Source organism: Microtus pennsylvanicus, chromosome 13, assembly GCF_037038515.1.
Source record: "Microtus pennsylvanicus isolate mMicPen1 chromosome 13, mMicPen1.hap1, whole genome shotgun sequence".
Classification (NCBI taxonomy): domain Eukaryota; kingdom Metazoa; phylum Chordata; class Mammalia; order Rodentia; family Cricetidae; genus Microtus; species Microtus pennsylvanicus.
Window position 1 is genome coordinate 66,946,341 of NC_134591.1, and position 15,432 is coordinate 66,961,772.

The following is a 15,432-nucleotide window of genomic DNA, read 5'->3' on the forward strand; positions in this document are numbered from 1 at the left end:
AGTGCTGGGATTAAAGGCATGCACCATGGCACTACCACTACCCAGCTGTTTTTTTGTTTTGTTTTGTTTTTTGAGACAGGGTCTTGTGCAAGGCTTTTGCAAAATTTCATTTTCATGGCATAGAAATATGAGCAGTAGGCAGAACTCTGATTTCAAGGCTGGTCAGTCTACAAAGCAAGTTAACAGAACATCCAGGACTGTACAGAGATACTGTCTCAAAAAAAATAAATAACCAACAATGAAGCAAAACAAAAGGAAAAAGGAAGGAAGGAAAGAAAACTATGACAGAGGTTCACAAAAATACGCAATAGCTGTTCACTTACAAGCACAAAATACTGCTTAGAGACGTAAATATATCAAAGTAAATTGGGAGCTTCACCACCATATTAGGGGATCATAGTACCCAAGGAAGCTAAGATATTCTCACTGAATTTTTGATGCAATGCCAATCAAGACCTAGGAAGAACTTCTTAAAATGAGTAACCCTTTTAGTTGTGTGTGTGTGTGTGTGTGTTCAACACATGTAAAGTGCAGGTGCCTGTGGAGGTCAGAGAAGGGCGTCTGATTCCCTGAAGCTGGAGTTCCAAGCTGTTTGACTTGCTCGATGTGTGGGTTGTTGGGCTGCCTTGCAAAGGTTCTGACCATTGAGCTGCCTCACCAGCCCCAGGAAGACTGTTGGTAGCAATTGATCTGCTGAAAGGCAGCTATTGTGACAGGAAGCTGGCAGATGCCAGCTCCAGATGGAAATGACTTCAGAAGCACACGGGAACTTTTCGGGTTACGGATAACCTTGATGTCTTAATTATGGCAGTCTGCAGCACAGCTGCGCACACTGTCAGAGCTTAGACGCTTACCTTTACCACTGAAGAACTTTATCGCATGTAAATATATCTCGGCCAAGCTAGGTTAATAATGAAAATAATATGGAAAGCCTTCATGGCTGTATGCAGCAGAGAGGGTGAATTTGTGTGGTCTCCTAATCCCGTCAGTACAGTGTGCTTGGATCCTGGGGCGACAGAGCAGTTGGTGGATGTCAGCTTCTGTGCCGCAAGATCTCTTAACCTAAGCCACCATTAGCATCGAGCTGGCACGGTGTGAGCCGGCCCCTGAATGTGCTGTATTTTATTTCAGGTGTATAGGAGAATGCAAGCCTGAGGTTCCCCTCAAACAGACGGAACATGCTCCAGAGCTTCAAAGTGGACAACGTTGCCCTGAAATGTGAAGACTCTGGCAAACCTAGCAAGAACAACTACAAACTCCAGAAAGGTCTAGTGAATTTAAATCTCAGCACGCCTCTTCTAGTATGGAAGAGCACATTGGGCGGATTAGTAAACCCTGGGTGTTATCCACAAGGCCATCCTTTGGGAGTGTATCAGACAGATTGCCTTTGACCCTGCTGACCTTAGAGTGTAGGTGGGGAGAAACTGTAAGGAAGGGTAAATGGGAAGGTGGCTGTCCCTTCAGTAACAAAAAGATACATGCTATTTCCATATGTTCAGTCAGAGTCCTGTTCTTTGGTTGTTAATGAATAGCAGGTCTTGCTTGCTTTATTTCTGACAACTGAATTCTTACTGCAAGCCCTCATTCTTTTTACTTCTTTTCCTGGGTTTATAGCTGAACTATGTTCTTGCAGGCAGCATGTAGCTGGGTCTTTCTTTCTTGTCCAGTCTGACAGTTCCCGTCTTTGAACTGGAATGTCTAGCCCACTTAATGTTTAATGTGGTGATAAATGGGTGAGTCCGCTGGTTTGTGGTTTGCTTTCTGTCCTAGCTGCCCGTTCTTTCTTTGTTCACTCTTTTGTATTGAATATTTTAATTTTAAAACATTTATTTTATTTTATGTGTTTGGGTCTGCATACCATGTGCATGTAGTCTTTGAAGAGGCCAGAAGAGGGCGTTGGATCCCCTGGAATTTTAGTTACAGATGGTTGTGAGCATATGGTGCTGGGAATTGAACCTGGGTCCTCTGGAAGAGAAGTCTACGCTCCCAACCCCAGAGCCATCTCTTCAGTCTCTATTTTAATTTTTAAAAAGTGTATTTATTTATTTTGTTTGTGCATGCCAGGGAGCACATGTGGAGGGGACAGAACAACTTTTAGGCGTTGGTGCTCTCCCTCCCCCACGTGGTTCTTGAGGACTGAACGCAGGTGGTCAGTCTTGGCAACAAGAGCCCTTGCCCACTGAGCCATTCTCTGACCTGTATTGAACTTTTGTTTTTAATCAAAGAGGACAATCTTACTGGAGAAAAGAAAGACCCCCGAGCAGATAAGCTGTGATTCTCAGCAGCTGCCAGGAGGAGGAGAGCAGAGACGTAGAAAATGCCATGGAATTGAGCCATATGTTATCAGGCAGCCACAAGGCGTGTGTGTGTGTGTGCCTGTGCATTCATGTGTGCGTGTGTGTGTGCATGCACGCACATTTCTGTGTGTGTGTGTATGTGCATGTGTGTGCGTGTGTATGCCTGTGCATTCATGTGTGCAGGTGTGTGTGTGTGTATACCGATATAAGTATACATTTGTTCTGGTCAGAATCCGAGAGACAGAGAGAGAGAGAGAGAGAGAGAGAGAGAGAGAGAGAGAGAGAGAGAAAGGAAAAGTTGTATCCTTCTGAGTCACAGAAGTGGGCGGACCCTGAACCTCATAGCCCCTAGTGAAGTGGCCTATAGCGAGTTCTCTTTTGTTAGCTCACTAGGATAACTATTTGTTTGGCTGTTTACCTATTTTTTGAGGCATTGTCTCATATATTCCAGGCTGGCCTTGAACTCAATATATAGTCAAGGGGTGACCGTGGGTTTCTAATTCTAACACCTGGTCCTGTGTGGTGCTGACGATGGAACCCACTACACCTGATCCTGTGTGGTGCTGACGATGGAACCCACTACACCTGGTCCTGTGTGGTGCTGACGATGGAACCCAGGGCTTTTGTGCATGCTAGGGAAATACTCTGCTCGCTGAGCTACATCCCCAGCCTAGGATGAATCCTTAGAGCGTTTTCCTAGCGGTTGCACTGAGCAAACACTGGCGGCGTGAGCTGATGGCTGTCTTTTTGTTGTTGTTGTTGTTTAGGTTTTACTGCTGCGTACCCAACTCAATCTTCCATTCCTTATAAATACAGAACAGCAATAATCCTAGAATCAGAAAGAAAGGGATTTAACAGCCAAGCCAGGAGATTCTACAACAAAAAGGTAAATGACATTGCCTTCAAAATCCTTTGAATTTTAGCTGTTGTGTTTCCTCTATGAACAGCAGGGGGCAGTATCACCCAAGGACCTGCACCATCCTCCAAGGATGTGTCAGTATGGTAAGAACCCACCTGAAATTGATCGATCGATCTACTTATTTGCTGTGTTGGGGAGCCACCCCAGGACTTTGCATATACTATATGTTTGGAAAAGATAACCAGGGGTCTTGCTATGTAGCCCAGGCTGGCTTTGAATTCAAGGTCCTCCTTCCTTGGCCACTTGTGTGTTTGATTTGAAGGACTATGTACTCATACCCTGTCGCCAAAATTACCTTTAATTTGAAAGGAATAAAAACACAAGATCTTCCAAATCTTATGTATATGTAGTAGAAGATAAAAACGAGCTTACTCTGATCTATCAGAGGGAATTGCATCGTCCCCCAGATAACACATGGGTAAACAAGTTTCTGATACATTTATTGTTGTGTTTGTGATGAGCTCCCCATTAAAAATTTCCTTAAACAACAACAAAAATAAAATAAAATTCCTTAAACAATGTCTTATTATTACTATGGGGGCTGGTAAGGTGGCTTGGCAGGTAAAAATGCCTGCCACCAAGCCTTGCGTCCTGGAACCTCCATGGTGGAGAGTAGCCAGTTCTTTTCAAAGCTGTCCTCCGATCTCCACGTGTACGCCATGGTATGTGCGCACACACAAGTAGATAAATAAATGCAATTTAAAAACAATGCTCTGCTTGGCCCTCTCTATCCATCCCCTCCTCTCTAGATCTCCACATCTGGGAAGTTCTGGTTGCTTCCTGGCCAGCCTTTATTTAACCTGTCCCTGGGACTTGACCTTCTCCTTTCTCACCAGCAGGGGGCTGTAGCAACTCCCAGGCATTGGGGGAGAGTCTCCCTGTCTTTTAGTAGGACCCTTTTCCGGCAGTGGCCACCCCAGTTACCTTCTGCTGCCTTCTGCAGGCGGCTGGGCTCTCATCCTTCCACTTTGCCTAGATGGCAGAGAAGGGGTGGGAGGACCCCGGTTCTGAACACAGGTGAGGTATGCCATCGAGCACCCCCCTCCCCGCTTTGCTGGGCCCTCACCCCAAGCCCAGCTCTTTCTTTGTGAGCTGGTTGGTATGCGGAACTAGAGAGTGGATTAAGTTCCTTTAACCTCCCATTACCTCAGGATCTATGAAGCCCGCAATAAATAATAGAGCAAACACATTTTTAGAGCCACTGGTAGCTTTCCTCAGGATGATAAATACTTGCTCAGGCATCCATCCTTTCTTTCTTTCTTTCTTTCTTTCTTTCTTTCTTTCCTTCTTTCTTTCTTTTCTAGTTTCTCTGTATTTTAGCTGTCAGCCTCTTCCCCACTGCTGTGTGGGTTCCCATTGATCACCTTAAATGAGAGTGTGTTAGTTGTCCATGTCCAGGATGTCCGCAGCTCAGTTCTCACTAAAAAGACCAGTAGCTGTCACTGACCAAACCCTAATATGTGTTAAAGCATTTTTAGGTCGTATCACTGCTCCTCGAGACAAGGCTAAAAGGAAGGGTTTGGTGTCTTCATTGAACATAAGAGGAAACCGAGGCTTAGGGAGGTTAAGTGACCCACCCTCCGTCACACAACCCAGGGTTTGCCACTTAAGAGACTCTAAGTAAATATTTGCTGAATCAGTGTTGAAAGAATTAGACCTCAACCCAGGCGCAGCTCACGCCAAAGCCTCTCACTCTTTCCACACCGGGCCACGCCCGCCTTTGTGGCCTTCGAGGCTGTAAATTTGGTTGATGAAAGTCAGCGTGCTTCTGACCGGCCTTGGTAAAACCGAAGGATCTCCAGGGACGCAAATAAATGCTTCTTGTCAGGGCTCCGTCCCACATGGCAAGCTCTGAAGGCTCTGATCCCAGAGCTCAAGGTGCCCTGTGAAATCCTGTCACATCTCCTGCCCAGGGAGCTGGCGTGGCCAGCAGCCTGAACAGCGGGTGGCAGACATACAGGAGAAACCACTAAAACGTTTGGTTTCAAATTTCCCAGGGTGGTTGCATCCATTTGATGAGAAAACTTTCGTCTGAACCTTTGAAAGCTTTTTTTTTTTCCTTTGCAAAAGCATGGTGTCTCTATGGACCCAGCCCCTTGTGTTCTCTATCCCTAGCTGGGAGCCTTGAGATCAGCCACTTGTCCTTTTTGGGCTTCGGTTTCCTCATCTACATCATAAAAGTTGGGATTGTGTAATTCCTGGGGAGTTATATAATTCCCCATGTCCTAAGCACAGAGACTCCACTCCTTCCGTGCCCTCTGCCCGTCATCCTCATTTCTCCCGGGGAAACGAGCGTGGAAAAGTAATGCGCTTGCGCGGCATCACCCAGTAATTTAGTGAGACAATGCACGTTAACAAGAGATTTGAAACCTCCCCTGCCTCACCGCCCTTCTTAAGACAGGAGGCACACACGCCCTGTGCTGAGCCCACACCCGGTCATCTGCTCACCTGGGAGCTGTGACCCACTTAGCCCAGCTTTTCCCTGGTGTCCTCAGAGGCAGGCGCTCACTTTTGCTGCCGCTGAGCCTCAGGTCCAGTTTACCTTCCTTGTAGGAATCCTTCCGCCGGGGTGCCAGCGAGAAGGCGGGGAGGGGGGTTGGCGGGGGTCAGGGTATCCCCCGGCAAACTTACAGGTCTGAGTTCACACTCTGGGATCCATGCAGGAGGACAGAACTGACTCCCTCGGTTGTCCTCTGGACTCTGCTCTCATGCGGTGGCACACACGTGTGCCCTTGCACGCACACTTTTTTTTTTTGAGTAAAGGAATCTCAACACTGGTGGTGTGAGAGGCCTGCACAGACTTGTGGCTAAACTGGCAATTTGGTTTGCTAGGAATAAACTTCATGATTGTTTACAAGTGTGTGGCTAACTTTACATTCCTGAGGAGACCTGCCGCTAGGTGACAGAGCCCCTGTCCCTCAGCCTGTGCGATATTTTCTTCCCTGTCTCCCGTCTTCTGCTCCATCTCACCCCGTTTCCCAAGCCATGGAGCTGTAAGGGCCCCATATGTTGCCTCTGCATCTGTTTCCTCCTCTTAAAAAATTAGAACGCTACACGCTACACCAGATTAGCTTTTCCTGGGAGTGGCGATAGCATGTTCCCAAACCTGCTGCCTTCCATGGGAATGAACCCACGTGGGAGGACAGGGACACTGTGTCTTCTAAGTGGGCACCATTTAAGGTGCATAAACAGGGGCCAGAGAGACGGCTCAGTGGCTTAGAGTGGGGGGTAGGGTGGGGGTCAGGGTACTTGTTGCCCTAGTAGAAGACCTGGATTCAATTCCCAGGACCCAGATGGTGGCTCATAAAATGCACAAGGAAATCGACTGTGCTAGCCCATTCCTGCAATTGCAGCACTTGGGAGGCCAAGGCAGGAGAATCAGCGGTTCAAGATCATCCTTGACTGGATAGTGAGTTGAAGTCTAGCCTGGCATAGAGAAAACCACCTCCAAAACAAACTAGTTAGCTAGCTAGCCAACTAACTCGGGGCGTTCTGTACAGAGTCTGACATGAGATCTATCCTCCAAAACAGTCAGGAGCCAGAGAAATTGTGATGAGATCATGCAAGGTTATGTTTATGTTTGTTTGTTTTTTTGTATTTTTTCAAGACAGGGTTTCTCCGTAGCTTTTTGGTTCCTGTCCTGGAACTAGCTCTTTTAGACCAGGCTGGCTTCGAACTCACAGAGATCCGCCTGCCTCTGCCTCCCGAGTGCTGGGATTAAAGGCGTGCGCCACCACCGCCTGGCTAAAGGTTATGTTTATGAATGAACTTGACAGAATTTATGGAAATTTTGTGGAAACTGCAGTGCAGGGTGCCATGCCTGACTCTGGGCTCTGCAGTAGGACGCCCTCCCCTACAAGCCTGGGGAGAGTCCCTGGCCCAGGAGCTGAATGCCCACTCCTTCATGACCCTCCCAAGGTCACATGGATAGGGACCACCCACCTCCCACTCCTGCACCTGCAGAGGCTGCCAGTCCAACGAGCTCTCCAAGTGCTTTTCAGCCAAGTGTCCCCCAAGCTGTGTGTCGGGGGAGGGGAGGGGACCACATCTGCCAAGCATCGCTTGCTCAGTCCCATGCCCACGAGGTGGTCCTGGCTCTCAGGTGGCTGTGGTAGGCAACAACTTCTATTCTGATCATTTGGAAGTGTCTCATCTAAGAGACCAAGGGGGTAGCTGAGTCTACACCTGGTTTTATCCTGCCCACCCTGAGAGCCCTGCCCCACATCCAGCAGCCTCATATAGGCTCCCTGCCCCGGTGGAGGTCCTCTGGCTGTTACGTAATCCAGCTTTTCCCTCCACTGTAGCCTCAGGAGATTTCTCCAGTGTAAAATACTCCTAGAGTGACCAATTTCAATGGCCACTGTCAGGATTTTAATGGCTCCCTTCACAGGCCAGCTCCAGCATCCTTCAGCCCAAAAGATTCTCTTTGGACCTTCCATCATGAGTAACTTTCATCCCCACAGGCTAAACAGAGACAGCCCTGTTCCCGTTTGCCTTGGACTCTAGCCATTTTGCAGTCTGACCCAGGCGATGGATGTCCAGTAGAATTGTCAGATTTAGCAAAGAAAAACACAGATGCTTGGATAAACTAGAATTGCAGATAGGTAATTATTTTAGCATAAGTATGTCCCAAATACTTCATGGGCTGTACTTAAACAAAAACAGCTATTTGCTGTTGGTGATTCTAATTTAACCGGGTAGGTTGAGTCAGAGCAGTGGGCGTGTGCAGATGGACTAGGAGCTAGAGGTATGTCTTCCCTGCCCACTGTTCATACCTGTAAGAGGCGCATAGCAGAGGCTGGAGAGCCGGCTTAGCAGCTAGAACACTGGCTGTTCTTCCAAGGACCGGGGTTAAGTTCCCAGCACGCACACAGCAGCTCAACTGTCTGTAACTCCAGTTCTAGGGGACCCGATGCCCTTTTCTGGCCTCCATGGGCAGCAGGCGCATACGTCTACACATGAAGACACTCATACACGGCGTCATCATCATTAGTCTCGTCCCACCGTTGTTCCTGCTGCTGCTTTCCCTAGCGACACTGGGATCCCAGCACCTTGAGGCCCGGTGAGGTTAAAGTTACTGAAAATCATGAAGCTGAGCAGCCCAGAAGGACAGACTTCCCAATCCACAACCCTGGGGCAGGACTTTTCTCTTATCCCCTACAGTCTCATCCGAGAGGCAGTTGGTGTCCGTGGTCAGGAGACTCTCACTGGACTGCCCAGGTTCAATTCCGACTCCAATCTTTGCTGGTTGGGCAGCGTTAGGTTGTCTCTCTTTGACCCCATCTTCTCTGTTTTCCAGTGAAGACTCAGTGAGCCGCCATTGTGAAGTCTCAGTGTGCTGTCGGACACAGTGGGCCAACAGCACCTGGGGACCCTGACTCCTCTCTCTGTGGTCCTTCCCTTCTGCATCTTCAGTGTCCATGCTTCGGACTCTTGGCCAGAAGTCTGTGTCCTCTGTTTGTTCTTCCTCTGCCTGCCTCACACACATGTGCATGTGCGTGTGCACACCTGCGCAGAACACACACGCACGCACACACACACACATACACACACACTAAAATTCAGCCCCAAGATCCTGTTAGCAGTACCCATGCCTCTATTCTTTATAATAAACTTCAATCACTCTGTCCCCCGCTCTCCAGATAGGAAAGTTCTAGAAGGCACTAGCGGTGCCTCAAGCTCTCTGCCTACATAATGCAGCAGGCACAGTAGAGTTAGGATGTATCTATGACTGAGTGGCGCTAGCAAACTCTGGAATCTGGGTCCATGGGCTCAAATCTGGCGTTCACTGCTTACTGGCTATGGCCTACATGCCCAGCTTCTGTTTCCTTAGGTGACTTTAGTGACATGACCACCACACTGTGTGCTTAGCATTTGGACTTTGGACAAATTCATCTGCATGTGTCCATTTGTGAAATGGAGACAGTAATCCCTTCCTCATCGGGTGATGGTGAAATGAGATTAGCTTTGTAAAGCTCCCAGCACCAGGCAGGACCCAGGAAGCTGCCCCAACCATGAAGCATCTTCCCCAGCTTTGGTCAACACTGGTGTCCCCTTAGTAACTAGCACCAGACGTGAGTTGGAAGATTCGGAGGCTCAGGCAGCAGCAGTATCAGAACTTGCTCTGAACATGGCATCTGCTGGCTGCTCCCTGACACCCTGGTCTCAGGTTGCCCTTGGGCCCCATGGGCTCACCTTATTTTGTCTTCGACTTCAAGATGGCCTCATTTGGAATGAAGGTTGTTTTTGTTTCATTTTGCTTTATAAACAGAAACACTCCCCAATTTCCCTTCTCAGAGGCCTCAGGAGGAAGCTGAGTCAGGTGGGTGCGGTTGCCATAAAATTGGTCACCCTCCCTTCTCTACCTCAGGCTTGGCTGGCCCGGTCCGCTCGCAGGCTGACTTGCACACGGGCACATTTCCCTAATGACACGAAAAACAAAACACGGTTCCTTTAGAACTCAGGATGGAGACTTAGGGGGAAGAGCAAGGGCTTTGGGAGAGCTGGCCTGGATTAGGATTCCTGCCCCTCCCACTGGCCACTGAGCTAGAGATTGGGTAAGCCAGAGGAATGGTGGAGCAAGACTGTCACCCCTGCAAAGGATGGTGCCTGCCCTGGAGGATTAGAGCAAGGCTTAGCGTTAATGGATGGAAAGCTGGCGGAAAGCGTGTTGAAGCTGCCGTGCCCAATGACACTGCATTCTGTCCTTTTCAGGATGACATCCCGGGCCCTGGGTTCTACAACGTCATCCACCAGTCTCCAGTGTTCAACAGTGTCTCTCTTTCCAACAGAGGAACCTGCATGTTCCCTTCCATGGTGAGAGCCCCTGGGTGTTAAACGCACAGAGATTCCCTCTGTTTATTGTGTAATGACACGGTGGGCAGCCAGACCTTTCTCCAAAGTCCCTGTTTTGATTAAGACAGCAGCCACATCCTGTGAATGCACAAAGACGGATCTGAGCCCGTGTCTTTAGGCCATCTGTCTCCACGGATGCACGTAGACGAGGGAGGGAGGGCAGCTAGAACTTGGTTACCAAATACGAGGCAGTTTTCTTCCCAAGGCTGTTAGGTCTGTGAGGAAATGGCTCTGTCCTGTCCCGAGAAGACTGCCAACACTTAGTTCACCTAACTGTGTTGTTCAAACTGTTGGGAAATTGGATGGACCAAAAAAGAAACGAGGGGACAGTTTGAGGGCATGGAGGATAGGAGGTGCTCCTGCCAAAGCTGAGGGCCTGAGATGGATTTCTGGGACTCGTGTGGGAGGTGAGAACTGACCTCTGACCTCCACACTCGCATCATGGCATGGCCATCGCCCCCTAAAGAGAGAGAGACAGAGAGAGAGAGACAGAGAGACACAGAGAGAGACAGAGAGACAGAGAGACACAGAGAGAGACAGAGAGACAGAGAGACACAGAGAGAGAAAGAGAGAGTCTGCCTTGGGCCTGAAATACAGGGATCTTCATGGTACCACATGAGACTTTATCTTTGTTGAGGATTCTCGCGGTAAGATACGTATATGAAGCCCCAGGGAGCCTGAGCAGACTCGGGTGAAGACAGTGTTCTTCTGTGTTGGTTTTGGTGTGTGTGTGCTGAGGATGGGGCCCGAGGCTGATACCAGTAAGCAAGCTATGGCCTCAGCCTTAAGGGAGAGAGCCAAACCAGCGCCAGGTCGCCTAAGGTAGAACAGCAAAGGAGAAAGCGGAGCCAGAATCTGCCATTGATAGGACGCATGTGCCTGCTTGTCTCTTTAAAGGTTGTGACAGTGTCTTACATGAGCGTCTATGATGCCTGACACTGGGGCCAATTTGTATCACTCTCACACAAAGGGACCATTTAAAGGTCACCGAATGCAGCAGCTTCTTGTTGGGAGTCAGGCTGGGAGTGTGGAATATTCAGGAGTAAACTGACTTAGGAACAAAGGCTCACAGTCTCTGAGCCCTCAGCAAAGTCACAGGATAGCCAGGCCTTTAGCTCCCAGTCAGGAGAAAGACCCTGAAGCTACTGTCAAAAAAGTTCTGTTTTGCCTGCTGCAGCCTGGGCCACAGAGACCAGAGATCTCATCCTGACTCAGCTGTGCAGCCTGAATGTGACCTCAAGCACGTCACCTTTCCGTGTTCCAGTTGCCTCAGAGACTCCCTGGAGGCCCCGGGCAAAGTGCAGTGAGAAAGACTTTGAAACTGCAGACCAGCGTAAACAGGAGCTAGCGCTGCCTCCCTGAGTCACCCTTCAGACTGCCCAGAGCGCCTGGGTGCTCACTGAGAGCGCCTTTGCCAGACGGCCCTGCCAGGCTTCACCGGCATGACTTTCAAATGGTTCGGCTATCCAGAAGGGAAGGCATGGGAAGGTTTGAAGTGTAGATTCTAACCAGGCCTTTTATTTCTTAAAAAAAAAAAAAAGACCCATAAAGGAGATGTGGGGTTGCCCTCCATTTGGAGCAAGGCTTCAACTTTATATTTCTTGTTTTAAAGAAAACATTTTTAATTATGAGTCTGGGGGTGGGGTGGGGGTGGGGGCATGATCTATGAGCGCAGGTACCTGCAGAGGCCAGCAGAGGGCGCCAGGCCCCCAGGAACTGGAGTTACAGGCAGGTCTAAGTTGCTTGCTGTGGGTGCTGGGAAATGCATCCAGGTCCTCTGGTGAAAGCCAGAGCTTCTGAGCCATCTCTCCAGCCCCAGCATTATATTTTTAAATACTTGTGTTCCTTCGTTCTTGGGAAGCGGACCTTAAGCGGTTTGTGATACCTGACTGTAGACCCCACGTGGTCTCCAGTTTCTGCCCAAATTAGATGAGGGTCAGAAAGTGTTTGCCCCACTTCTGGGTTCTGACACTTGAGGAATTCAAGACTCCCACCTCAGAAGGGGATCACAAGGATCCATTTGAGTGTAATTGGGGCGAGGCTGCCCGAAAATGCCCGTGGGCCTATAAATTCTACACACTTCCTGATGGCTGTCAGGGTGAAACCCAACCCTTTGAGAAGGTCTGTCGTCTCTCGGAGTTTAAATGACATAAAGCACCTCATTAAGGCACTCCAAGGTTTTGTTCTAGAATCTTCTATAACTCTGACCGGGAAACTAAATGAGGCAGGTGGGCGGGAAGTTCGGTGGTCTTTCTGGGTCACACAGTGGTGGGCGGGGTGGTTCTGGAGGAGTCAGTATGAGTCTGGGAGAAGTTGTCGAGGGTCAGTGTGGGGCCTGATTGGGCACCACAGGCCTGGCAGGTAAATGCAGGGTGCAGACTGGAGGGCTAGTGCCGCAGACACTAATATTCTATGAAGATGCCTCGGGGAACTTGGCATCACTGGGCGTTTTTTTAGAACATTCTTCTCCGCACCCCAAACTTAAAAGCAGGAAGTCTCTGAAGGCCAAAAAGACACCACCAGGGTGTTGGCCTCGTGCCTCCCGACCCATTTCTCTTTTGAATGTCATGTCTGATCCACGTCACCAGGTGGAGACAGACTGCTTTGCTGAAGATGGTGGCTCCTCACCCTTTTATTCACAGAGTTGACTTTCTTCTTCTGTGAAATGGTCATAATGTTTGCCGTTCGAAGTTGTGAAAACCAAAGGCGGCAAAAAAATCCGTGGTAAACAAGGTGGCTAGAAGTGCAGGCTGCTGCCGTTGGCGGAGACTTTGCTGTTGAGAACTTGGATTTGAACCCCGGTTACAAGCCAGATAAGGGCAGCCCTGCTTCTGATGAAACCCATGCCCCCCACCCGGTGCCACCATTGGGAACCATCTCCACCCAGCTCTCGAGGAGGGGGTAGAGGGAGGAAAAGGATGGCTCCCAGCCCCCCCCCCCCCCCCCGCTTCCTATACCTGGGTGGCATTGACCTCTGTTGAGTGGAGAAAACCCAGAGCAGTGTTCCCAAGCTTCTCACCATGAAATCATGGGAACTTTTTTTGTCTTATCAGATTCTAATACTAGCTATGCTGTCATAGGTGAGGAGATGTTATCATCGAGTTTCTATGGCTTTTGCCCCCATTCAGGTGGCAAACACTGTGTTTGTTTTTGAACTGAAAATATTTTAGTTTGGTTTCTAGAAAGGGCTGGAGTTGGTTCTGTTGAAAGAGTAAGTATTTTAGGGTTTTTACGACTGCGTGATTTGTTGTTGCCCTTGGTGACCTATTTATTTATTTATTTATTTATTTATTTATTTATTTATTTATTTATTGAGACAGTGTTTGTCTCACTGGGTAGCCCAGGCTGGCTTCAGACTCACTGTCTTCCTGCCTCTGCCTCCCAAATTCCGGACCACAGGTGTGTGCCACTGCACCTGGCATGAACACGAGCTGGTAGGGTTGGGAGGCTTGCGTGAGCATCCATCCCTGACTAGCCCCGCCCCTCCAAGCTAGCTGAAGACACCCTGTAGACGCCACTGGGACCAATGTGACCCTTCCTGTGGCAGGAGTCACCCCACAGCTGACAAGGCCGGAGGAAGTAGCCTGGAACAGGGTGCAGCGACGATGCGTTGCTGGGAAAATCGCCCTGTCCAGGTCCCAAGCAGATGACGAAGAGTTTAAATTAGTTTACAGAAGTCGGAATGGGTCTGAACTTGCATTTCCCAAGAGCGAGCCCACAAAGCCTGAGGTCCAATTACTACTGTTACTTGCTACAGCATTTCCTCTTAGGGGAAAAAATGCTTGTAAGCTGGGCATGGTGGCTCATGCCCAGCATGCCAGCACTGGGGAGGCTGAAGCAGGAGGAACATTGCAAGTTGGAGGCCAGCCTGAGCCACATAATGAGCTTCAGGCCAGCCTGGGCTACAGAGTGAGACCCTGTCTCAACAAATAAACAATCGGGCAAATAAGCAAGCAATAAATCAAACAGCGATGGACTAGGGACAGGGTCCTTTCCCTTTGACCTGTCTTCACAGCCCCGGGGGCACTTGGCAATGCTGGTTCTATTCCTTCTTCCTCAGTGTGCCCGGCTGGACAACAACATTTCTAAATATCCCGCTGCCAATGCATACACCATCCGCTCAGAGTTGTCTTCCAAGAAGGACTTCAGCAACTCATGTTCCAGCATGTTCCAGCTGCCAAGCTTCATGAAAGTGGTCAAATCGGGAAACCCTGCCCCAAACCATTACTATGTAAGGAACATCACCCACCTTTGTCCAGTGCCTGTGTTGCCAGTGCTCAGGGGAGAGTGTGAGGTTTGAGGAGAAGGATTTTAACACAGATGGTCAGCCAGTGAGCATTGTGAACAAGCTGGGGGTGAAGAGGGTTGACCGAGGCTAAGACAAGAATCTGAAGGTCCAGCAACGGTAGAGGGCGGCAGGAAGCTGCAGCAAGACCACCTCTTCACCCTTGCGGAGCCTGCCAGTGGTTTTCTCCTCTGTCGTAACAGCTGTGTGAGTCCTGTTTCAGCTGCTGACACTATTTGTTTACTTTTTAGAATATGATAAGGAAAACCCAGCTTCTTTCAATATCTGAAAATCATCAGCATTCTTGCTTTCTGAAATAGGGTCTTACTGTGTAGCTCCGGCTGTCTGGAATAAAGGTGTCAGGAATTGTGTGTGTGTGTGTGTGTGTGTGTGTGTACAGTAGTGCTCTGAGCAGAATGGAATGGTGGGAAAGGGTGTCTGCAGGAAGCTGTAGTTGAACTTTCTCTGTACCACCAGCTCCCAAATAATGACACGGAGACTTCTTATTAAATACGAAAGCTTGGCCTTGGCTTGTTTCCAGTTTGCCCTTACAACTTAAATTAACCCATTTGTGTTAATCTAGATTATGCCATGGAGCTTGTATTTCCCACTTCTGGCTGGTAAATCCTACCTCTCTTCTTCCCAGAATGCCTCTCTCTCTCTCTGGAAGTCCCACCCATCCTCTCCTACCTGCCTATTGGCCATTCAGCTCTTTGCTAATCCAGTCAGAAGGTGCCTAGACAGGCGAGGTGAAACAGTGACGCATCTTCACAGTGTGTAAAACCATGATCCCGCTACAGAAGCTGTGGCTGAGATCTCCACTCTCCCATGCCCCGCGTCTTGCCCATGCTCCACTAGCCTTTCAGGACTTGGGTTGTTGGTCCTGTATTGTGTGTGTGTGTGTGTGTGTGAATACGTGTTCACCTTCCAGACTTGGTGAAGATACTCATGGGGAGAGTCTGGGATGAGGAATGAGGACAGCACCTGGTGCACAGGTCTGCAGTAAGCAGGGAAGGGGGTGGGCTGTCCTTTGTTAGTCATGGGGTCTGTGGAGCCACCACTATAAAGTGGAATCA

The 15,432-nt window shown here is 49.2% G+C and overlaps 1 protein-coding gene across 1 annotated transcript in view; it reads left to right on the top strand.

Annotated features, from left to right (window-relative positions):
• The first annotated feature begins 1,142 nt into the window (after positions 1-1,142).
• Positions 1,143-15,432, top strand: part of Stpg1 (sperm tail PG-rich repeat containing 1) — a 31,736-nt gene continuing 17,446 nt past the window's right edge. Inside the window, exons 1-4 of the mRNA XM_075945991.1 lie at positions 1,143-1,266; positions 3,065-3,183; positions 9,931-10,032; positions 14,132-14,302. Coding sequence (XP_075802106.1) covers positions 1,179-1,266; positions 3,065-3,183; positions 9,931-10,032; positions 14,132-14,302 — 480 coding nt within the window. The 5' untranslated portion in view covers positions 1,143-1,178. The remainder of the gene's footprint in view (positions 1,267-3,064; positions 3,184-9,930; positions 10,033-14,131; positions 14,303-15,432) is intronic.